This window comes from Triticum dicoccoides, chromosome 1A, assembly GCF_002162155.2.
Source record: "Triticum dicoccoides isolate Atlit2015 ecotype Zavitan chromosome 1A, WEW_v2.0, whole genome shotgun sequence".
In the NCBI taxonomy this organism is placed as follows: Eukaryota; Viridiplantae; Streptophyta; class Magnoliopsida; order Poales; family Poaceae; genus Triticum; species Triticum dicoccoides.
Window position 1 is genome coordinate 148,339,627 of NC_041380.1, and position 19,719 is coordinate 148,359,345.

The following is a 19,719-nucleotide window of genomic DNA, read 5'->3' on the forward strand; positions in this document are numbered from 1 at the left end:
TTTTGGTGGGGCAACCTTGGACATGAACCAAACACACTCTTAGTGCGACAAAGTATGTCATGAAACCAAGGTTTAGATGATACCATGGTACCAACCTTCGAATGTCGAATTCATTTTTTTTTAATGTAAATGTTGACAAGATGTATCTATAACTGCTAAAAGTTTCTTTTGTTTCTTTATGTGTATTTTGAATCGGATTTGAAAGATATTATAGACACAAGTATAATGTAAGCATTGACAATATTTTTGAGAACTTCCGAGTTTGAAATTCAAGAGTTAGTATCACGGTCTGATATGAGTGTTGGTATCATTGGATGTGTGCTCCACTTAGTGGCAATACCAGAGAATCCGCTGCCAACTATTTGACGGAAATTAGCTACTTTAATTCGTCCAATGAGCTTTTCGTGCCCTCTAATGAATTCTGAAACAGAACAACATGATGCTAGTACAGGGATATTATTACCAAAATCATGAAAGTATGAAACACAGCTAAATCAGGTTTAAGAAAATACGGAGTAAAAGGCTTATGATTCCTAGATTAATGGGTTTACTCCTGAGTTTGAAGGCTAGCTGCAATGATTTGTAATCTGAACGAACACATGAGAAGAGACTCCAGTATGGCACAACTCATATTAGTATCATTATATTTGGGGCACAACTACTCGGTGTTAGATTACATAGGGGTGGTACAACACGTGTTTCGCGAAAGCAAGCTTTGCGTATTCGTAAAAGAAAGGAGTTAGATTACATCATGGCATTCCCCAGCAAGGCAGGGGCTGTGTATGCATGAGCAAGCTTCACACAACAAAGAACTAGGCCACCCATGAACGACAAAAGGGCCCAGGTTAAAAGCAAGCAAAAATTATGGATGATAAAAGCTCCCAAGGGAGAGAGGTAGCTGGTCCCTTAGTTCCCTTGGAACTGCATTCCATATGCTATCTTCTTACTTCCTTGAGTTCACGGCATGCTCGCGAGGCCCGACTTGCCGCAGTAACTGTATCATCATTGGCATGCATTAAATACAAGATAAGTAAAATGTTGTTTAACCACGAAAGATTTTCAAGGGAAAGGTGTCTAATGTACCTGAAAATATGACTCCAGCTTCTGCTTCAGAGTGGCATGCTCCCTCTTCATCTTCTGCAGTGACCTGCGGCATCTGAAGCACAACCATGGACACACTACAACAGGTGAGATGAGCAAATCGCCTGGCGACAAGAGATGAAAACAAAGCACGAGTGATGCAATACCCTTCCAGATTCCTGTCATTGCAGTGTGCCTTAAACACCGAGCACTCGTTCTTCATCCTCACTGCTCCAATGCTGCGCCAAACACAAGTCATCTTCAGTGAATTAGAACACATAAGGCAGGCAAAAGGTAAAGTTGTCGGTGATAGCCTTTCCATTTGCTAATAATATTCGTTCTCTCACACTAAGCACTCTTAAATCATGTATATACTGAATGGGTGATTCTGTGGTGATGAGACCCGCAATAAGATTATTCACACCGGGTGTTTTCGGAGCATATTCACAGGTCCTGTACCTGGATCCGCTGCCTTTGAGCTGGTGCACAAGAGAATCTAACCGGTAGAAATCCTGAGGGTACTTCCCACTGCATCAAAAGGAACTGGAAAGTGAATGCACTAAATATGATTCCATTTTTGGCAGATATGATATGTCTTGAAACCATTTGTATGGACTGTTCCACCAAAAAAAAAAAACGACAGTTATGGCCTGACTTACAGACGTATTGCTTACATTGTTTGTTCTATGTTTGACAACAATCTCGGCGAATCTTTCAGAAACAAAGCCACAACTTCCTCAACGAAATTGGGGCTTGATTCGTCCTGCAGTTCTTCCAGCTGATTGAACTGTTCATCAAGGTAACCCTGAAGGAATAGCCCAAAGTAGATTATTAGGCAAATCATAGAAGCCTGAAATACAACATATAATAAAATACCATTTGTGTGGTCCATGGCAGAAAAAAAGATTCTCGATTACATGGGTGAATCAAAATAATTAGTCAAATATCAAACAAAGTCCCAGCAAGTTGTTATAGGCTTCAACCTAGCTAAGTATAACAAACACCTTAATATTTGTCAAAAATCAAACTGAGTCAGCTACATGAAGGTGGTTTTAGGTGTCAACCTGGCTTAGGTATAAAGGGCACCCTAATATTTGCCTAGAAGATACTAATGTATCATCAAAATGATCCTACCTCTATGATTACTCTGTAAAGTTTGAACACCCCAACCTTTTGTATATTCTCAAAGGAATAGAACGAAGGAAATAAAGAGAGTGATTTTCTATTCGTATGGTCTATTACATCCTTGCCCATATATCTAATTTTAAACATCATGATGCATTCAGCAGGCGATGCGTTTGTGGAAAAAAAAAGAGTGCCATAACTATTGTGTGGGAAAATAGTATCCAAGTTGGCATTTGCCCCCATATTGTCCCATTAGACCAGATTACAAAGTGAATGAGTTATGCAGTTGCAATGAAGTAAAATTTTGAAACAGAATGAGTGAAGAATCCATTGAGTCCCACCACCAGAGAGAAACTCCATATATTTGAAAGAAAAAAATGCAGTAGATCAAAGTTTTCAGAGCCTCAGTGGATATGTCATGTGGAGATGTCCAAAGGTCATCATTCTATCAGAAGAAAATCACCACGAGAGTAATTCGGCTTACAAGTTATCCAGTCAAAACTTGCAGCTCTTGGGAGAAGAGCTTAACATGTGCAACACTGTAATTGATTATAAACCCAGATTTCAAATGAACAAAGGGGGAGCAAATAAACCTGATCAAAGAAACTTTTCTTCATGAAGGTAATTTGGCGACGCAAATTTGAGTAGTCCATAGTTGGCCTTATATGTCAGTACAAGCACACAGAGAGAACTGAGATGGCTGCAATGAGACATGCAAACCGAAGGAGGCCGTATATATAGAGGGAAACAGAATTTTATTTATGCATGCAAAATCTTTATTCTAATTGATAATGTCCTGTGAATAAAGCATAACAAAAAGACAAAGTACTTTTCTTTTTCATGAAACTGCTCAAATAAAAACCCAACTACAAATTCTGCAAGTTGATCTATGAGTTCTCTTTCATGTGGCTTGTGTGGTTTACACCCTAGACAGGAAAAGGATTTCAGAATATGATGACGCTGCACCGCAGAAATGCGCAGAAGTAAAGTGCCCTAGAACATGTTCCCAAATAAGCAAACCTAGAAATAAGATAAATAAACATTTCTAGATAGGATACAATTATAAATATCCAATTACACTGTTAATCTTTTACAAATAAAGAAACCACGTCTGCCACTGAAATTTACGAAATACCTTTACAAGATATTTGTCAGAGAGCAGGGATCCGGCAATTTGGCTAAATTAAAAGTTAATGAGGGAACGATGAACGTTTAATGCAAGGAGAATATATTCACTAAATAAAAAAATTCTACCTTTACAAGATATTTACTACTAAAGAATTTTGAAGGAATTTAAGTGACTATAAAATGACATCAACAGCTAAAATTCCCTGCGAATAAGAAACAGAAAGGACATTTATTCTTACATAACAAATAGCTGGGAGTACTAAACTCTGTGCAAACCTTCTAAAGATTGGTTCTTGACAAACTAAAACGTTACACTGTGTTGAAGATTGAAGCTGTTTACTATGTTACACAGAATGAATCTCCAGGGCGTAGTTTCTGTATCCTGAAAAAACGTATTTCCTACTACAGCTGAATTTTCTTGAAGCATAGAAATTTGTCAGCGTCAATGAGCTTAGAGCTACGACTCTTGAATGCTATGGATGATTGGATTGATTGGTACAGGTAGAATAGAAACAGGAACTGCCCACTACAAGAAAAGTGGGTGTGAATCAGACAATGATTGGAGAAACCTTTAAAAAATGTTTTTTCTGAATGAAAATTGGCTGTTACAAAGTCATTAGACAACTGTTACAGCCATTTATCTGAAAGACAGGAATAGTGGGGAACTAAAACATGCACAGACCCAACACATGGGGAAAGAAGGTAATACCCATTTCAACATCGGATGGGTTTTAAAATATGTAATACATACATGTGTATATATCTTGATGTCCAATCAATGAGAGCTGTACACTTCCTACAATTAAATAAGTTTGATTGTAAAAACAACTACAAGCATCTCAGATGCAAGAAAAAGATGTAAGATCGTTAAAGCTTGACAGCTCAGATAGATCCATCATCTGATGAACCACAGAAGCTCAACTATCGGCTCCTTTTCTCCACATCTCACATTCGTAAAACAATGTCAGGAAAGGCTAACAGCAAAGATTGGACGAAACAGGCATCCTACCAAAAAGGAAGAAGAGAAACAGTGTCATCACCATGCTTTCACACTGAAAGCAAATGGAAAAACTGGACGATAAAAAGGAAGATGCATGGTGGGCAGGAAATTCTCCCTTTATTCCACTTCATACAGAAAAGGATGGATAAACCTTTCCAGTAGCTACACCCATGGTTTTGGGGTTATACGAGTAGTTGTGTATTTGTTTGGTTCCATCCACTACTTTCGATAAGTGCTGAAAAGGAAGAGGAATAATGCATAATTGGAGCGGTGATAATGACTTGTTGGTATCTCTACAGGATAGTGATAAGAGAATCTTAACCTGGAACAGCATATTAAAACGACAGGTATTGGTTTAAATGGTTAGTGTCAGTAAAGTTCTTATCTTGGCGAATCATGACACAAGATGCATAGCAAACAATAGCCGCAGAGAACAAATCTGATCATAGAGCAAGAGGTGGCAAAACCATCACCTCACTACTCTAACAGTTGCAAGAATCGTTACCCTGCTTTTCTGCATGTGCACCTTGCAATGCATATTCTAAAACAAGCCTATTGCCAATCACATAAAATTTGAAGCAAGGAGAGATGACATCTATGAGAAGAAGGGCACTAAGCAAAGCTTACATATAAAGCCAGAATTGGTGCGGGGTCATATTTCACATTTGTACTCCGCAGGATTGGATCCTGCACTAGAGAATTCTGTTACGAGTAACAAAATAAAAATCAACCAAGGAGCTCTTACACAAAAAAAAAAGGACAGACCCAGTGCATAGAAGCTCCCACACAAGGTGGGGTCTGGGGAGGGATTACAGGAACCTAGTCTTACCCCTGCAAAGTGCAATGCAGAGAGGCTGGTTCGAACCCAGGACCTCTTGGCACAAGTGGGGAGGACTTCACCACTGCGCCAGGCCTGCCCTCTACCAAGGAGCTCTTACACAAAGATGAAAAATTGTTCCAACTTCCAATGCATCTGTTCAGGCCCGTTGAATGGCAGATGTGATATATGCCAATATGAGCAACTGCTCAAGAGCTCATCTTAGATCAGGACCATTTGATTTTGTATGGAACCCGTTTTGTATTCATTGTTACCTGGCTAATTTCACTCTTTGGGTGTGAGGTTTACACGACCGTGTTGTCTTGGTGAACCCTCTTCTTTTCACTGAGTGTGGTAGCAAATGTGACATATGTCTTCTATAGATAGGAGAATATTAACTACTGAGAAAATAAAACCAACTCATTCCTTATAATTCATAAATTTGTCTCTCTGGCCAATTTACTTGTTTTCTAAGAACACGATTAAATTGTGCTGCTTTTCCATTATGTGTAGTTTTATGGACCGGTTTTAAATCTTCTATTGTGCAGGTAAGATACTAATGAATTTTCAAGCTATTAAAGACAATATACCCATCTAACTGTCATAATCTAAATTATTTGCCTGCTACACAGAAATATAGCAAGTAAGAAAGGAAGATCGCATGCTACAGGCAAAACATATTCTGAGATTATTAAAGGTAAGAGATATTGTGGGTGACATACATGCCTCTACTTCTCCATGACAAAGGCCACAAACTAGGATGCGATTAACTCTGAAGGATGTGCCGCCAATCAGGTAAGCCGTTCACTAACCCAGCTGGCCGAGTTTAGATTGACGCAGGCATCTTCTGTTGATAGAATAAATATCCGGTGAAATCTCCACGGAAACCATGAGTTGAAGTTATAATAGTTTCTCAAAATAAATGGCATATGTAATATTGTACAAACTTGTAAAATTTCAACATCAAACTGAACCGCATTTGGAAAATATGAAAAAGATAAACAGCGACAGCAATAGCAGTTAAAAATAAGTATTCATTCTGAAACTGAATTTTACATATCACCCAAATGATATTGAGCTCAATCTTCAAATATTAGAGGTTCATAGGACATTACCTCCTCTACATATGATATTTTCTGGAGAGCAAAAAACTTAACATAAATCAATGTAATATAAGGTTTGTTGGCTACTGGAGGCCAATGAGGTGATGACTTGGTGGAACTAGAATGTTGGTGATATAAGGGCAGTGGTGCTGCTGAAAGAATATATTTGTAACTTTTTTCCAGTGTGGGACAACATCAGCGAAGGCCCTGAATTTAGATTCATCATGTTTCCATGGTTCCCTGAACTTGGCTTCTGCCAGATATAAAGCTGGTAGCTGATTAAAAAATTATGGTTCACCAAGAGAAGTGTAAACATAAGCTGCTCCTTGACACCTAGTGATGGTATTATTTGTGGCAAGTCCCAGAACAGAGGGATCAGGGATCATAGAACAGAACCCACTTTACAAGACACAAATCAAAATGCATTAATAATCGGTAGGAAGAGCTTGCCGTGTCAAAAATCAGCAGCAAGACAACCATGAATACCTTACCATTTCAGGAACCATGTCAGGCCAGCTCAACTGTCACTCCGTTCTGATTTTTTGTCTCCTGATAGAGAACGCTGACCATGGTTGACTGACCTGCTGTCCTCAACACAGTGAAGTTGTGAGTTACTGGCCTGGAATATATCCAGATTGAACTTATCAAAAATTTGAATTAACTTCTAGTGCTCTTAAGTGATTTCATTTGCGCTGGTTATTTATGATATCTGAGCACTTATTTAAGTGATTTCATTTGGGCTTTAGTTGGTTTGGGTACTCCTGGAACACACAATTTTATTACTAAACAACATAATCATTCTTATAAGTATTACAATCACTCAAATAATTTAACCAAGTACCACAATCATTGAAACAAGGAACAAAAGATAATGAAAACCATTGATCTGGGATCAATTGGCAAAGGTTGGCACTACATTTCATTGCTATATCGAGGATATATAGTCACCATGCAAACATAAATCATACTCTCTCAATTTCTAAATATAAGTCCTTTTAGAGAAAAAAATTCAATACGAACTACATACAGATGTATATAGATCTATTTTAGAGTGTAGATTCACTCATTGTGCTCCGTATGTAGTCTATATTGGAATCTCTAAAAGGACTTATATTTAGGAACGGAGGGAGTAGTTTCCAAAGATGAGATCGACACAGCTGGTGAGGCAGTGACTCAGATTTACATCACCTAGGTATCTACTGGCGAAACACATGCTTATATTTTTCTAAGCCTACCAATCTATATGGTGAACTTCTGGTATATCGCCCATTTCATATCTAAGGCTACTAATCTATATGGTGACCTCATGGTATATCCTGCATCTATAGTGAAAACTGAAAAGGAGCATCTATATGGTGACCTCATGGTATATCCTACACAGAGTGAGCTGCGGCCGGCGGAGGACGATGTGACGCTGCTGCTGCTCCTGCTCGAGGCTGGCCGCCATGGCGCCATGGCGCCATGGCCCCTCTTTCCCCCTTAGAAACAGGACCCTGCTCGAGGCTGGCCGCCATGACACCATGGCCCGAGATCGGACACGCCTGCGCAACGCGAGCCCCGTGCCACATACGCCTCCTGGCCGGGCCCCGTGCGTGCGCCGCCCGGCCCTGACGGCGCGCTCGTCGTGCTCCACATCCAGCCGCCGGCGGGCTCAACCCCAGCCCCGGCGCTGCTCCACATCCAGCCGCCGGCTTGCTGCGTCTTCTGCCCTTTGGTTAGCTGAATTTCTGACCAAATACGAACGTTTTCGAAAAATTCTGAAAAATTCTGTAGATGTTTGTGTTAGTGTCGCAAGCATGTATAATATTTTTCATGTGAAACGGAGCTGCGGATAACTTTTGGTGTTTAATTTGTCTTCTTGCACAAATCAAAATATTTAACTTTTTGTCTCAAAATCTGCAAGTAGCATTTGAATGTGACTAAGTACATAAAAATTTTGTTTTAACTTTTTTCATTTTAAAAAAAAACAATTGGACCCAGGAGATGTGGGAACTACTCCCTCCGTCCCATAATATAAAAAAGTTTTTAACATAGTGAAATATAAGAACGTTTTTAACACTATATTAGTGTTAAAAACGCTCTTATATTATAGGACGGAGGGAGTAGATCCTTTAACATATACAAGAGATGTTTGACAAACTACATTATCTTAACTTTCCTTCTGTTAATTCATACAACTAAGGCTAAAATAACTTAAATTAATTTTTAAATTACAGATCTAGTATGCACATTCATAGTAATTACATACAAACAAGTTGATGGTGAGATAAAATTAATTTTGGATTTTTTTATATCTACAGTAATTATCAAAAGTAAATAACCTGATAATAGTCTCTAACATTCCTTCTTCATTTTACATTAGACGAGCACTGTAGCATAGTGACTTCCCTTCTTTAAGTTAGAGGATCCGGCTACAGAGATGTGCTCTCAGGAGCCAAATTGACTTTTCGAACAATTGATGCATATACAGACCGTTGCCTTTTTCTGAATTTTTGTGTCAGCAAACAGCTGATATATTGGCTGAAATTGCCATAGCAGTACTATATAAGATGCATTTGACTTTGCATATTCTTTGATGCATGATTTTTATCATTAACATATACGAAAATACATGAATTAAACGTGTATCAACAATACCATCATATTTGTCTTGCAAAACAATTCTGTTTCATATGTCTATAATAATTTGGCATATAATAAATGAAAATTATAGTCAAAGTTATACGACAAAGACCAAAATCAAAGTGCGGCTTATATTTTGAAAAGGAGAAATTATCATTTTATTCATAGCAGCCTAGGCTTATTCAGGAATCGTGGCTACCATCGGTCACAGTCGTAGTCACATGGATCAAGGTGTTTTGGTGCCGAATCAATTTAAACAACGATCTGATTGTTCATCACAAGACTATGCACCCTATGCCTACTGTTAAAGAAAGGGTATATTAATAGAAAATGTTAAATCAAACCTAGATACCGTAATCTGTATGCAGGTATTAGGGCAACTACAACCGGACCCATAGCCGCCATAAACGTCCGGGCGGGCTGCCCGCTCAGTGCCGGACGATTTTTGGCCACCCAACCAAGCTCCCACAGCCGGTCCAAACGTCCGGACTGAACGACACTCCTAATATCCGGTTTATATATGGGGCGAATATGGAGACGTTCAGACGCGCCCGCCATGTCTGACTGATGGATAGGGCCCACATGGGGAAACGAAGAGACCGCTGGTCCGATGAGCGCCTCCTCCACTCCATGTTGCGTGGTGTCGCTTTGGCGTGCCGCCCGAGGAAGGAGGACGGCTATTTAAGCCGGACGGCGGTATCCAAACCCTATATGTCCCATTGCCCATTTCTTCTTTCCCATGCCGCCACTTCCAATCTGCCCGTCGCACTATACCGAGGCGTCGGATCACCACCTACGCCATGCTCACTCTGAAGAGCCGTCTGCAACTGCTAGAGGAGATTAGGGCAAGGCAAGATGCTCATGTCGCTGCGGGCCTTCCTCCAGATTGGCCCGAGCCGGAGGAGGAGGAGGAGGAGCATACGAGGAAGGAAGAGGCAAAGCCGGCTGTGAGCTACGCCATGGCGGACGTGCAGGCGGAGTAAGAGGTTGTCCAAGCGATGAAAATGGCGGAGTAGGCCACCATCCTGGAGTCCATTCAGAATGAGGTCTACGTCGAGGCCAACATGCAGTTCATCCGGCAAGAACAAGCGGCGACGAAGGCGGTGTTCGCCAAACTAGACGCGTAGGCAGAGGGGAGGAGGACCGGAGCCTCCACGGGCGCAAGAGCTGCCGCACTTGCCCGTCTACCCAGCGTCGGCACGGAGATCGTCGACATCTCCGATGATGAGTAGCTTTAGTTGTGTACGTAGCATGTAGTTTTTATCTGCATGACTAGTATGGATTTGATGCTCCGAAGTTTGAGGTTTATGGTTGTGAAAGATGTTTTTGGTGTGTTGCCTGGTCACTATCCGCGGGTGTGTGGAGATGAATTTTGGTCTGCGGTTGTAGATGCTCTAAAGCTTTGCTTCATTGCAGTTAGTGTGTGTATGCAGACTAAAGTGAATTAGCATAGAAAAATAATGAGCCAAGTCCTACAACAACAATGGATTTTATAGCTATTTATATAAATTTAATATGTTTGTTGCTTATGTGAGTGGTGATACATATGCAATTGTGGAGCTAAAAGAGAAGAAGGGCAAAGAATTCAATATATGTGTAGGCACATTTGTTTCAATATGTATGCAGTGGTCGTGCCCAATATAAGATAGTTTTTGGAGCAGTTTGGTGCCCTATTTATAGGGCTGCTGTTGGAGAGAGAAAAATCCAGATGGTGTAAAATGCATTTTTTTGATGCCCAATAACAACTTTTTGATACATTATTATAGAGCTGTTGTTGAAGGTGCTCTTACGAACACTTCCTTTCCGGGCATGTTTGGCAAGCTAAGGAAAAGGGAATGTGACTTTACGAAGGAAGCTTTTTGAGGGATTAGACTTAAAAAGTAGATTATTACTCCCGATTCTCTATTTGCTATGCGATGGAATTTGCATGTGGAAAGTTTTGCCGATAAATGATAGATTTTATTGGCTTAAAATGGAGCAACAAGAGGATACACACGCAATAACCACACACGTGGCATCTGTATAGTTAGGATGCACACAACCAACACCAACCCATACACATAAAAAACACACGAGCAGATAGTAAAGTCATGTGTGACCAAAGCTACGCGTAGGCGAGGAAAAAAAGTAAAGTGACTAGATTCGCGATTGCCAAACTACAACAATGATCGTATCCACACCAGGCATCTCATGACACCACACAGACGACGAGCTTCTTCAATAGCAAGGCTTTCAAGAAGGGATCGACGCTCAAGTGTTGCCATCACCGGATCCAACCACCCAAAGCCAGAATCTAGATTTTCACCCTGAAGAATTAGTCTAAACATATCTGAGCAATGCCTTCAACAAGGTAATGACATAAAAATATAGTCATTGTGAGGTATAACCAATATGTGTCAAACCTAGGCTTTCACATCAAAACTCAAGATTGATGCCATTTATGTGTATTCGCCATCACTTTTTCGCGATCCGGGCAGGTGCATGCGAAGTGGGCCGCTACCATTGCACAACCATCCATCTGCGTCAAGTCGTCATCCGTAGTTTACATCTTCCTATCAAAGTCAACCATCGGGTCTAGAGAGAGGAACTCTCACGAAGACCTTTCTGTGGCCACAACAATCTGCGGCGAGTCCGCTGCTGCAGGCCGGAGTGGTCGCCATAAGGACCAACCCCGATGGCAGAGCACACTACCGCCGACTACCACCTACCAGAGAGAGCCCTACACAGACTCATCTCCCTAGGCGCCAACATGGTCGGAGCCATAGCATGAAAGTCATATCAATATTGCCCACGCAAAGCGCTGCCGCTGCCAAATCAGGAGCACACAACCGCCAGATCGACGATGCACCTCTTGGTGATTAGACATTTGGATCTGATGTGGCTTGAACTACGCTGGTATTTCCCCAAAGAAGAAGGGATGATGCAGCACAATTACGATAGGTATTTCCCTCGGTGATGAGACCAAGGTTATCGAACCAGTAGGAGAACTACGCAACACTATGTAAACGGTACCTGCACACAAAGAACAAATACTTGCAACCCGACGTGTAAGAGGGGTTGTCAATCCCTCCCGGGTAAAAAGATAATAAATTTGTAGTATATTGGATAAATAGATCCCGCGGAAACGCGAAATAAAATAAATAGCAAAAAATTACAGCAAGGTATTTTTGGATTTTTGGATTAATAGATCTGAAAATAAAAGCAATAAAAATAGTTCTCAAAGGAAAATATGATAAAGAATAGACCCGGGGGCCATAGATTTCACTAGTGGCTTCTCTCGAGAAAAATAGCATACGGCGGGTAAACAAATTACTGTTGGGCAATTGATAGAACTTCAAATAATTATGATGATATCCAGGCAATGATCATTATATATGCAAAGATTCAAAGTTTTTCTCTCTATTCCCTTTTATTTTTCTCTTTTGGCAAGCATCATGTGGTGAGGAAAGATCTAGGCACATATATCTAGTTGGATATGGGTAGCATGAGTTATTATTGTTGACATCACCCTTGAGGTAATATGTTGGGAGGAGAAATTATAAGCCCCTATCTTTCTATGTGTCCGGTTGAAACATTTTGCTCATGTGTATGCGGTGAGTGTTAGAAATCATAGAAAACTATAAGATGGTTGAGTATGTGGAGCTCTTACTTAAACTCTGTTGAATAAGTTGAATTGCAATTGCTTGGTGACTAAGAACATAGGTTGTTGAGTTTCAAGAGAGTTCATTGTTTGAACCTTAACATGTGAATTGGTTGCTACTATAACATGAGAAGTTTTATAAGAAAAAAATTGATGTTATGATGCTAGGAAAAGTGATTGAAATTATCATTGATCAAACTTATGCACTTTGCTAGCATTCAAACCTCATAAATTATTTCTTTTATCATTTACCTACTCGAGGACGAGTAGGAATTAAGCTTGGGGATGCTGATACGTCTCCAACGTAACTATAATTTATGAAGTATTCATGTTGTTTTATTATCATTCTTGGATGTTTTATAATCATTTTATAGCAACTTTATATCATTTTTTGGGACTAACCTATTGACCCAGTGCCCAGTGTCAGTTGCTGTTTTTTGCTTGTTTTTTACATCGCAGGAAGTCAATATCAAACGGGGTCCAAACACGGCGAAACTTTTTGGAGAATTTTTATGGACCGGAACACCCAGGATGGGCCAGAGCAGCACCTGGGGGGGTGCCCCGAGGGGGGCACAACCCACCAGGGCGTGCTTGGGGGCCCAGGCGCGCCCAGGTAGGTTGTGCCCACCTCGGTGGCCTCCCGCACCCCTCTTTACCCTATAAATTCCCAAATATTCCAAAAGCCCTCGGGGTTAACCTAGACCAGATGTTCCGCCGCCGCAAGGCTCTGTAGCCATCGAAAACCAATCTAGACCCCGTTTTGGCACCCTGCCGGAGGGGGGAATCATCTCCGGTGGCCATCTTCATCATCCCGGCGGCCACCACGATGAGGAGGGAGTAGTCCACCCTCGGGGCTGAGGGTTTGTACCAGTAGCTATGTGTTTAATCTCTCTCTCTCTCTCTCTCTCTCTCTCTCTTGTTCTTGAGATGTCACGATCTTGATGTATCCCGGGATTTGTTAATATAGTCGGATCATATGGTGTTTTCCCCTCTCTATCTTGTTGTGATGAATTGAGTTTTTCCCTTTAAGGTTTCGTTATTATCGGATTGAATACTTTTTATGAATTTGAGAACACTTGATATATGTCTTGCAATTGAATACTCGTGGTGACAATGGGGTATCATATTGATTCATTTGATATATGTTTTGGCACTCAACTCACGGATTCCTGAGGTGACATTGGGGTAATCTATGCATAGGGGTTGATGAACGTTCTTGTCTTTGTTTCTCCAATAGAAATCTTGGGGCACTCTTTGAAGTTCTTTGTGTTGGATTGAATATTATGAATCTGAATTTTCTTTGGTGTTATTTTAGTACGAACTCTTGGTTAGATTGATCGGAAAGAATAGCTTTGTGTTATTTTAGTACGAACTATAGGATAGATTGATCGGAAAGAATAGCTTTGATGTGGTTTCGTACCCTACAAAAAATCCGGCTTATGTTCTCTGCTACATAGGAACTTTGGAGTGATTCTTCGTTGCACGTTGAGGGACGGTTATATGATCCAATTATATTAGCACTGTTGAGAGATTGCACTAGCGAAAGTACGGACCCTATGCCTCATTTTCAAGCATTGCAATACCGTTTTTGTGCCCGTTTACTATTTGCTACCTTGCTGTTTTTATTTATTCAGATTATAAAAATATATTTCTACCATCCATATTACACTTTTATCACCATCTCTTCGCCGAACTAGTGCACCTATACAATTTGCCTTTGTATTGGGTGTGTTGGGACACAAGAGATTTTTTGTATTTGGTTGCAGGGTCGTTTGAGAGAGACCATCTTCATCCTACACCTCTCCCGGATTGATAAACCTTAGGTCATCGACTTGAGGGAAAATTGCTACTGTCCTACAAAACTCTACATTTGGAGGCCCAACACATGTCTAGTAGACATCAAGCTCTTTTCTGGCGCCGTTGCCGGGGAGGTGAGTGCTTGAAGGTATACCTTTAGATCTTGCAATTGAATCTTTTAGTTTCTTGTTTTATCACTAGTTTGGTTTATAAAAGAAAACTACAAAAAAATGGAATTGAGGTTGCATCATATTATTCATCTTTATAATGTGTTTCGTGAAAATGATGGAAAGGAAAATTGTGCTCAATTGCAACTAGAGGAGGTAAAATGACTCAGGAACCAATTTATCCTTAGGGACTTCCTAAAAGAATTGAACAAGATTCACAAAGAGCTAATACTAGTGCACCTAGTCCTTCTAGCAAGAAAAAGAAAAAGAAAAAGAAAAATGATAGGACTTTGCACACTTCTAGTGAACTTGAAATAGAAAAACCTCCTAATAATGAAAATGAAGTTTCTATCTCTAATGCTGAAACTCAATCTGGTAATGAACACTCACCTAGTGATAATGAAAAGGATAATGCTGAGGTTCATGAAGACTCTCAACCAAACAATGATAAAGAACCAGGCAATGATATTGAGATAGAACCACCTGTTGATCTTGATAACCCAGAAGCTAAGAATAAAAGATATGACAAAAGAGACTTTGTTGCTAGAAAACACGGTAAAGAAAGAGAACCGTGGGTTCAAAAACCTATGCCTTTTCCGCCCAAGTCAACTAAAAAGAATGATGATGAAGAATTTGAACGCTTTGCTGAAATGTTGGGGCCAATCTTTTTGTGTACTTGCTTGACTGATATCTTGAAAATGCCTCCTTATGCAAAATATATGAAAGACATCATCACAAATAAGAGAAAAATACCATAAGCTGAAATCTCCACTATGCTTGCTAATTACACTTTTAAAGATGGAGTACCTAAAAAACTTGGAGATGCGGGAATACCAACTATACCTTGCTTTATCAAAAAGAATTATGTGAAAACTGCTTTGTGTGATTTAGGAGCTGGTGTTAGTGTTATGCCTTTCTCTTTATATAAAAGACTTGACTTGAATAAACTCACACCTACTAAAATATCATTGCAAATGGCTGACAAATCAACTACCATACCTATCGGTATCTGTGAGGATGTGCTCGTTGTTGTTACTAATGTTACTATTTTGACTGACTTTGTTATACTTGAGATGCTCGAGGACGACAACATGTCGATTATCCTTAGTAGGCCCTTCTTGAATACTGCAGGGGCTGTTATTGATTGCAATAAAAGCAAGATCACTTTTCATATTAATGGCAATGAGCATACGAGGCACTTTCCGAATAAACAATTCTAAGTGAATGGTATTAATGTTATTGAAAAAACTCTGACAATCACTATTGAAGTTTTCAAATACCTCTACCTATCGTCAAAAAGAAATATGAAATGCTTATTGTTGGGGAAATGCATATCCCCATTGAGGTAACTTAGTGATTTACGAAAGTTCTTCGGTTTCATGCCAATCGAAAGTGGTTGTTAATAAGACTTGATTAACCTTATTAATGGATCATTTTTGAACGGTATGAAGTTGATGAATTTAGTAAGCACTACTTTCTGTCCCTACTTTTTATTCTCTATTTTTATTAGTTAAATAAAATAAAATGCCATGTTTTGCTTGTTTTCTGAATTTCCCATGCAATAAAAAATGACCAAAAAATAAAAGTTCTCAGAATGCCCTGAACGATTTTTTCTGAATATTTGAGAATTTTTGGTGCAATAAACATCAAAGGGAGGTGCACCAGGTGGGCACAACCCACCTGGGCATGCCAGCACCCCTAGGCGCGCCCTAGTGGGTTGTGGTCCCCACGTGGGTCCCCTCACTTATCTTTTCATACCACATCATCACTTACCTCCAGAAAAAATCCCCTTTGCTCTCTCTCCCGTGTTCTTGAGCTCAAACCCGCGGATTTCGATCTCTTTGCTCGAAGCTCCGTTTCCGAAACTGTTTGGGGCGATTGTTGCTTGGTATGCGACTCCACCATTTGTCCAATTAGTTTTTGTTTTAGTGGTCTATACTTTGAATAATTAGCTACTCTTGGTGCTGCTGTAGATGTGCTTGCATGTTGAATTCTTAGTGTTCTAAGTAGTTTGAATGCTTGCTATGGCTTCTATGTATCCCTATGAGTAGTTGTTATCAATCTTACAAAGTTTTGTTGACAAATTTTTGTCACTCCAAATTTTTTATTGTCAGATAATTGTACGCGGACATGATGAACCTTTTTGGAAGGAGCTATTCGAGCATACGATCCTCGGGGGCATCTTCTAGTGACAATTTTTCTCGTCGGTCTTATGTTGAACCAAGTGAAAGTTCCACGCGAGATGCCGCCACCAAGACATGTTTATGGCCTAGCGATGAATATATGGTGCGTGTGGGCATTAAGGACGAATTTGAGAAATATGTTCACAATGCTGGCCTCGGTCCCTACCTATCAGATAAGTGTGTACAACACCACCTTCTCACTGAATCATTTGTCAAAGGATTTAAATATTTTCAACGTGAGTCTAGGGTGTCGTTTATGCTTTATGATAATCCTTATACTATCCCACTGGAGAATTTTGCTTACCATTGCAAACTTCCATTTTGGGGTTCGCTTGATGAGCCACCAACAGTTGAGTATGAGTCTTTCTTAACTAGCATGTGCTATGGTGAAAATAGTGGAGTGAGACAAGGAAGAATAAAGAGCATTCACTTTATCGCAATTCAGTATTTTGCATTATTTAACGGGAAATGCATAGTAGGCAAGCAAGAGTGTAGCATACTATGTGCACCAGACTTGAGCCTCCTTCACACCGCTCTCACTGGTGAAAGGAATTATAACCTTGGAGCGATTGTTGCACGTAGACTTCAGCACAATGCTAACAAATGGTTCGTTCTATGGTGGAATTTATGCCACACGTTTAGCACGAGGACTGGGTGTTTCACCTTTGCCCTTTGATCCTATCCTACCCACGCGATATTTAGATTTCGACACTTTAAAAGATCATAAGATTCTCAAGGGAAGGGTTGATAAGTTCACTTACAATCTAATGTTTAACCAAAAATCTATTACAACCAAAAATCTATTATGGACACATATTTGCCTGCGCCTACTCTTTTTTATTATAACATCAAGAGAAGATATTTTGTTCTTGAGAGCGAGGCCCGGGCTCATAACGCAGCAGTGGTGGCGGCACGACATGCTGAGGCATCCGCACCGAGAGCCTCTGTGAGCTACCACGCCGACTACTACCCCCAAAGCTACTGATCGACTATCAAGTTAGGCCAAAAGCCTAAGCTTGGGGGAGTACGTGTCTCTCACCGACATTACATTCATGTCCACTTATTCTATTTGTCGGTGTTCACACTTTTTCATTGTATCATCCATGCTTAGATTTATTTTCTTACTTCCTTCTTGTGTGTTTGAAAAACTTTAGAAAAACCAAACAAATTAGTTGTAGTTAATTTACTTTCTATGCATGCTTAGTAATAGTACTAAAAAGAAAACCCAAAAAGATTTCCTTGTTCTTCTTTTGCTTGTTGGGAGCTTTCCTGTGTAAATAGTTTTTCTTGTTTTTGCTTTTTCCTTATTTGCTTGCGAAATAAAACCAAAAATTCCAAAAATATTTCAGTGTGTTTCTCTGAACTTCTTTTCTTTTATTCGAGTTGTACCGAGGAGAAGACCACGATGAAAATGTTGAGTGGCTCTCATATGAATAATTGTTGAACTAATAAAGAGCCCATTTTACCTTGTCTTCTCCTATTGACTAAAATGTTTGTAGATTTCAGCTCAGCCCATGGCACTCATGCACTATTATTATTTTCGTATCATTTGGTCGTGCAAGTGAAAGGTAATAATGACGACATTCGATGAACTGGCCGTGGCAAAGAGAAACTGGTATGAACTCGACTTGTCCTGCCTGTGTAAATATGTTTAACCTAGAGTCCATGATTCAGCCTGTTATGATTAAACATGTTTGCAATGACAATTAGCGATTATAGTTTCTCATGCCATGCATAAGTAGCTGGGAGTTAATAATGATTTATCTTGGATATCAACATAGCGTTAAAATGATTGTGATGTAGTATGATGATATGGTATCCTCCTCTGAATGTTCGAGTGGCTTGACTTGGTACATGTTCATGCATGTAGTTGAATCAAAACCAACATAGCCTCTATGATATTTATGTTCATGGTGTGCATATCCTACTCATGCTAGTGTCCAATGTTACTTACGCATAATGCATGGTTGTGATCGTTGTTGCTCTCTAGCTGTCCGCTTCTCAATCTAAATTGCTAGCCTTTGCCTGTACTAAGTGGGGATTCTGCTTGTACATAAAAAACCTTGAACCCAAAGTTATTCCAGATGAGTCCACCATACCTACCTATATGCGGTATTACCCTGCCGTCCTAAGTAAATTTGCATGTGCCACCTCTAAAAACTTCTAAAATTATCCGTTTTGTGTGCCTGGATCGTTCATGGAATGACAGGAGGTGGTTGATATCTTCCATGCTAAGCGGGTTATTCTCAGGTCGAGTGTTTATTCACTCGCCATCACATGAGAAAATGGGCGGTAATAGGGATGCCTAGTCCCAAACTACAAACATGAAAAAGAGTTCATCTCTGAAATAATTAAACAAAAACTCCCAATGGAGTCAAAACCTTTACTTTTACCGCTTGGGAACCGCCACTAGCGTGCTTAGCATGGAAGATGTTAATAACTGATGGTCGTGAAGTGAATAAGAAAGGTGCATGTCTCAAAATATCATTTATCTCCGTTTCAAAAATTGAGCTCTGGCACCTCTACAAATTACCGCTTCCCTCTATGAAGGGACTTTCTATTTTACTTTTATGTTGTGTCATCACCTTCTAAAAAACAAGCGCCAGAAACTAAGAAGAGCACAACTGTCATGATTTATGCATTGTGTGTAGCTAATGTTGGGTGCATCATGACTGGATCTTTTCTACCATGAATTACAATGTTTAGTCGTTGCTTGAACTTTGGAGGTGCTCTGCATTTATGTTTTGCGGTCTCAGAAAGGGCTAGCAAGATACCACTATTGTCATATTATATCATGGTTGTTTTGACAACGTGTTGCCGTTTGAGATATCTTATTATTGCTCGCTAGCTGATTATGTCATTGATTTGAGTCATTATAATCTTTAAGAGTTATTGTTAACATGGTTAGTTATAATGTTGGCTGAAAACCTGGGTGTTGTTTAAGCTTATTTATGCAAACAAGAGCAAAAGAGTTCGTAAAAGTTTTTCTTTCTCACTTTCAGTTTATCAACTGAATTGCTTGAGGACAAGCAAAGGCTTAAGCTTGGGGGAGTTGAT

General features: G+C 39.9%; 1 protein-coding gene across 10 annotated transcripts; it reads right to left on the reverse strand.

The window, feature by feature from the left end:
* Positions 1-616: 616 nt before the first annotated feature.
* On the reverse strand, positions 617-7,923 carry LOC119367988 (pseudo histidine-containing phosphotransfer protein 2). 10 transcript variants are annotated; one of them, XM_037633396.1, is made up of 8 exons: positions 7,631-7,923; positions 6,745-6,837; positions 2,799-5,997; positions 1,755-1,885; positions 1,540-1,608; positions 1,248-1,319; positions 1,084-1,156; positions 617-994 (listed from the first exon to the last, which is right to left on the reverse strand). In XM_037633396.1, the coding sequence occupies exons 3-8, from the start codon at positions 2,856-2,858 to the stop codon at positions 944-946; spliced, it is 456 nt and encodes a 151-aa protein (XP_037489293.1). In that variant the 5' UTR covers positions 2,859-5,997; positions 6,745-6,837; positions 7,631-7,923; the 3' UTR covers positions 617-943. The 10 variants fall into 10 exon arrangements, with proteins under 10 accessions (XP_037489293.1, XP_037489305.1, XP_037489311.1 ...); XM_037633408.1 differs by having other exon boundaries at positions 6,740-6,837; XM_037633414.1 differs by having other exon boundaries at positions 2,799-5,994; positions 6,745-6,834; positions 7,614-7,923.
* Between the last annotated feature and the right edge of the window lie 11,796 nt (positions 7,924-19,719).

Bases quoted from the DNA above. Each gene is read 5' to 3' on its own strand.
- LOC119367988 (XM_037633396.1), bottom strand. From the start codon at position 2,858: ATGGACTACTCAAATTTGCGTCGCCAAATTACCTTCATGAAGAAAAGT. The intron at 1,886-2,798 runs GTTTATTTGCTC...CTATTCCTTCAG, and splicing joins AGAAAAGTTTCTTTGATCAG to GGTTACCTTGATGAACAGTT. The intron at 1,157-1,247 runs GTATTGCATCAC...GTTGTGCTTCAG, and splicing joins AATGACAGGAATCTGGAAGG to ATGCCGCAGGTCACTGCAGA.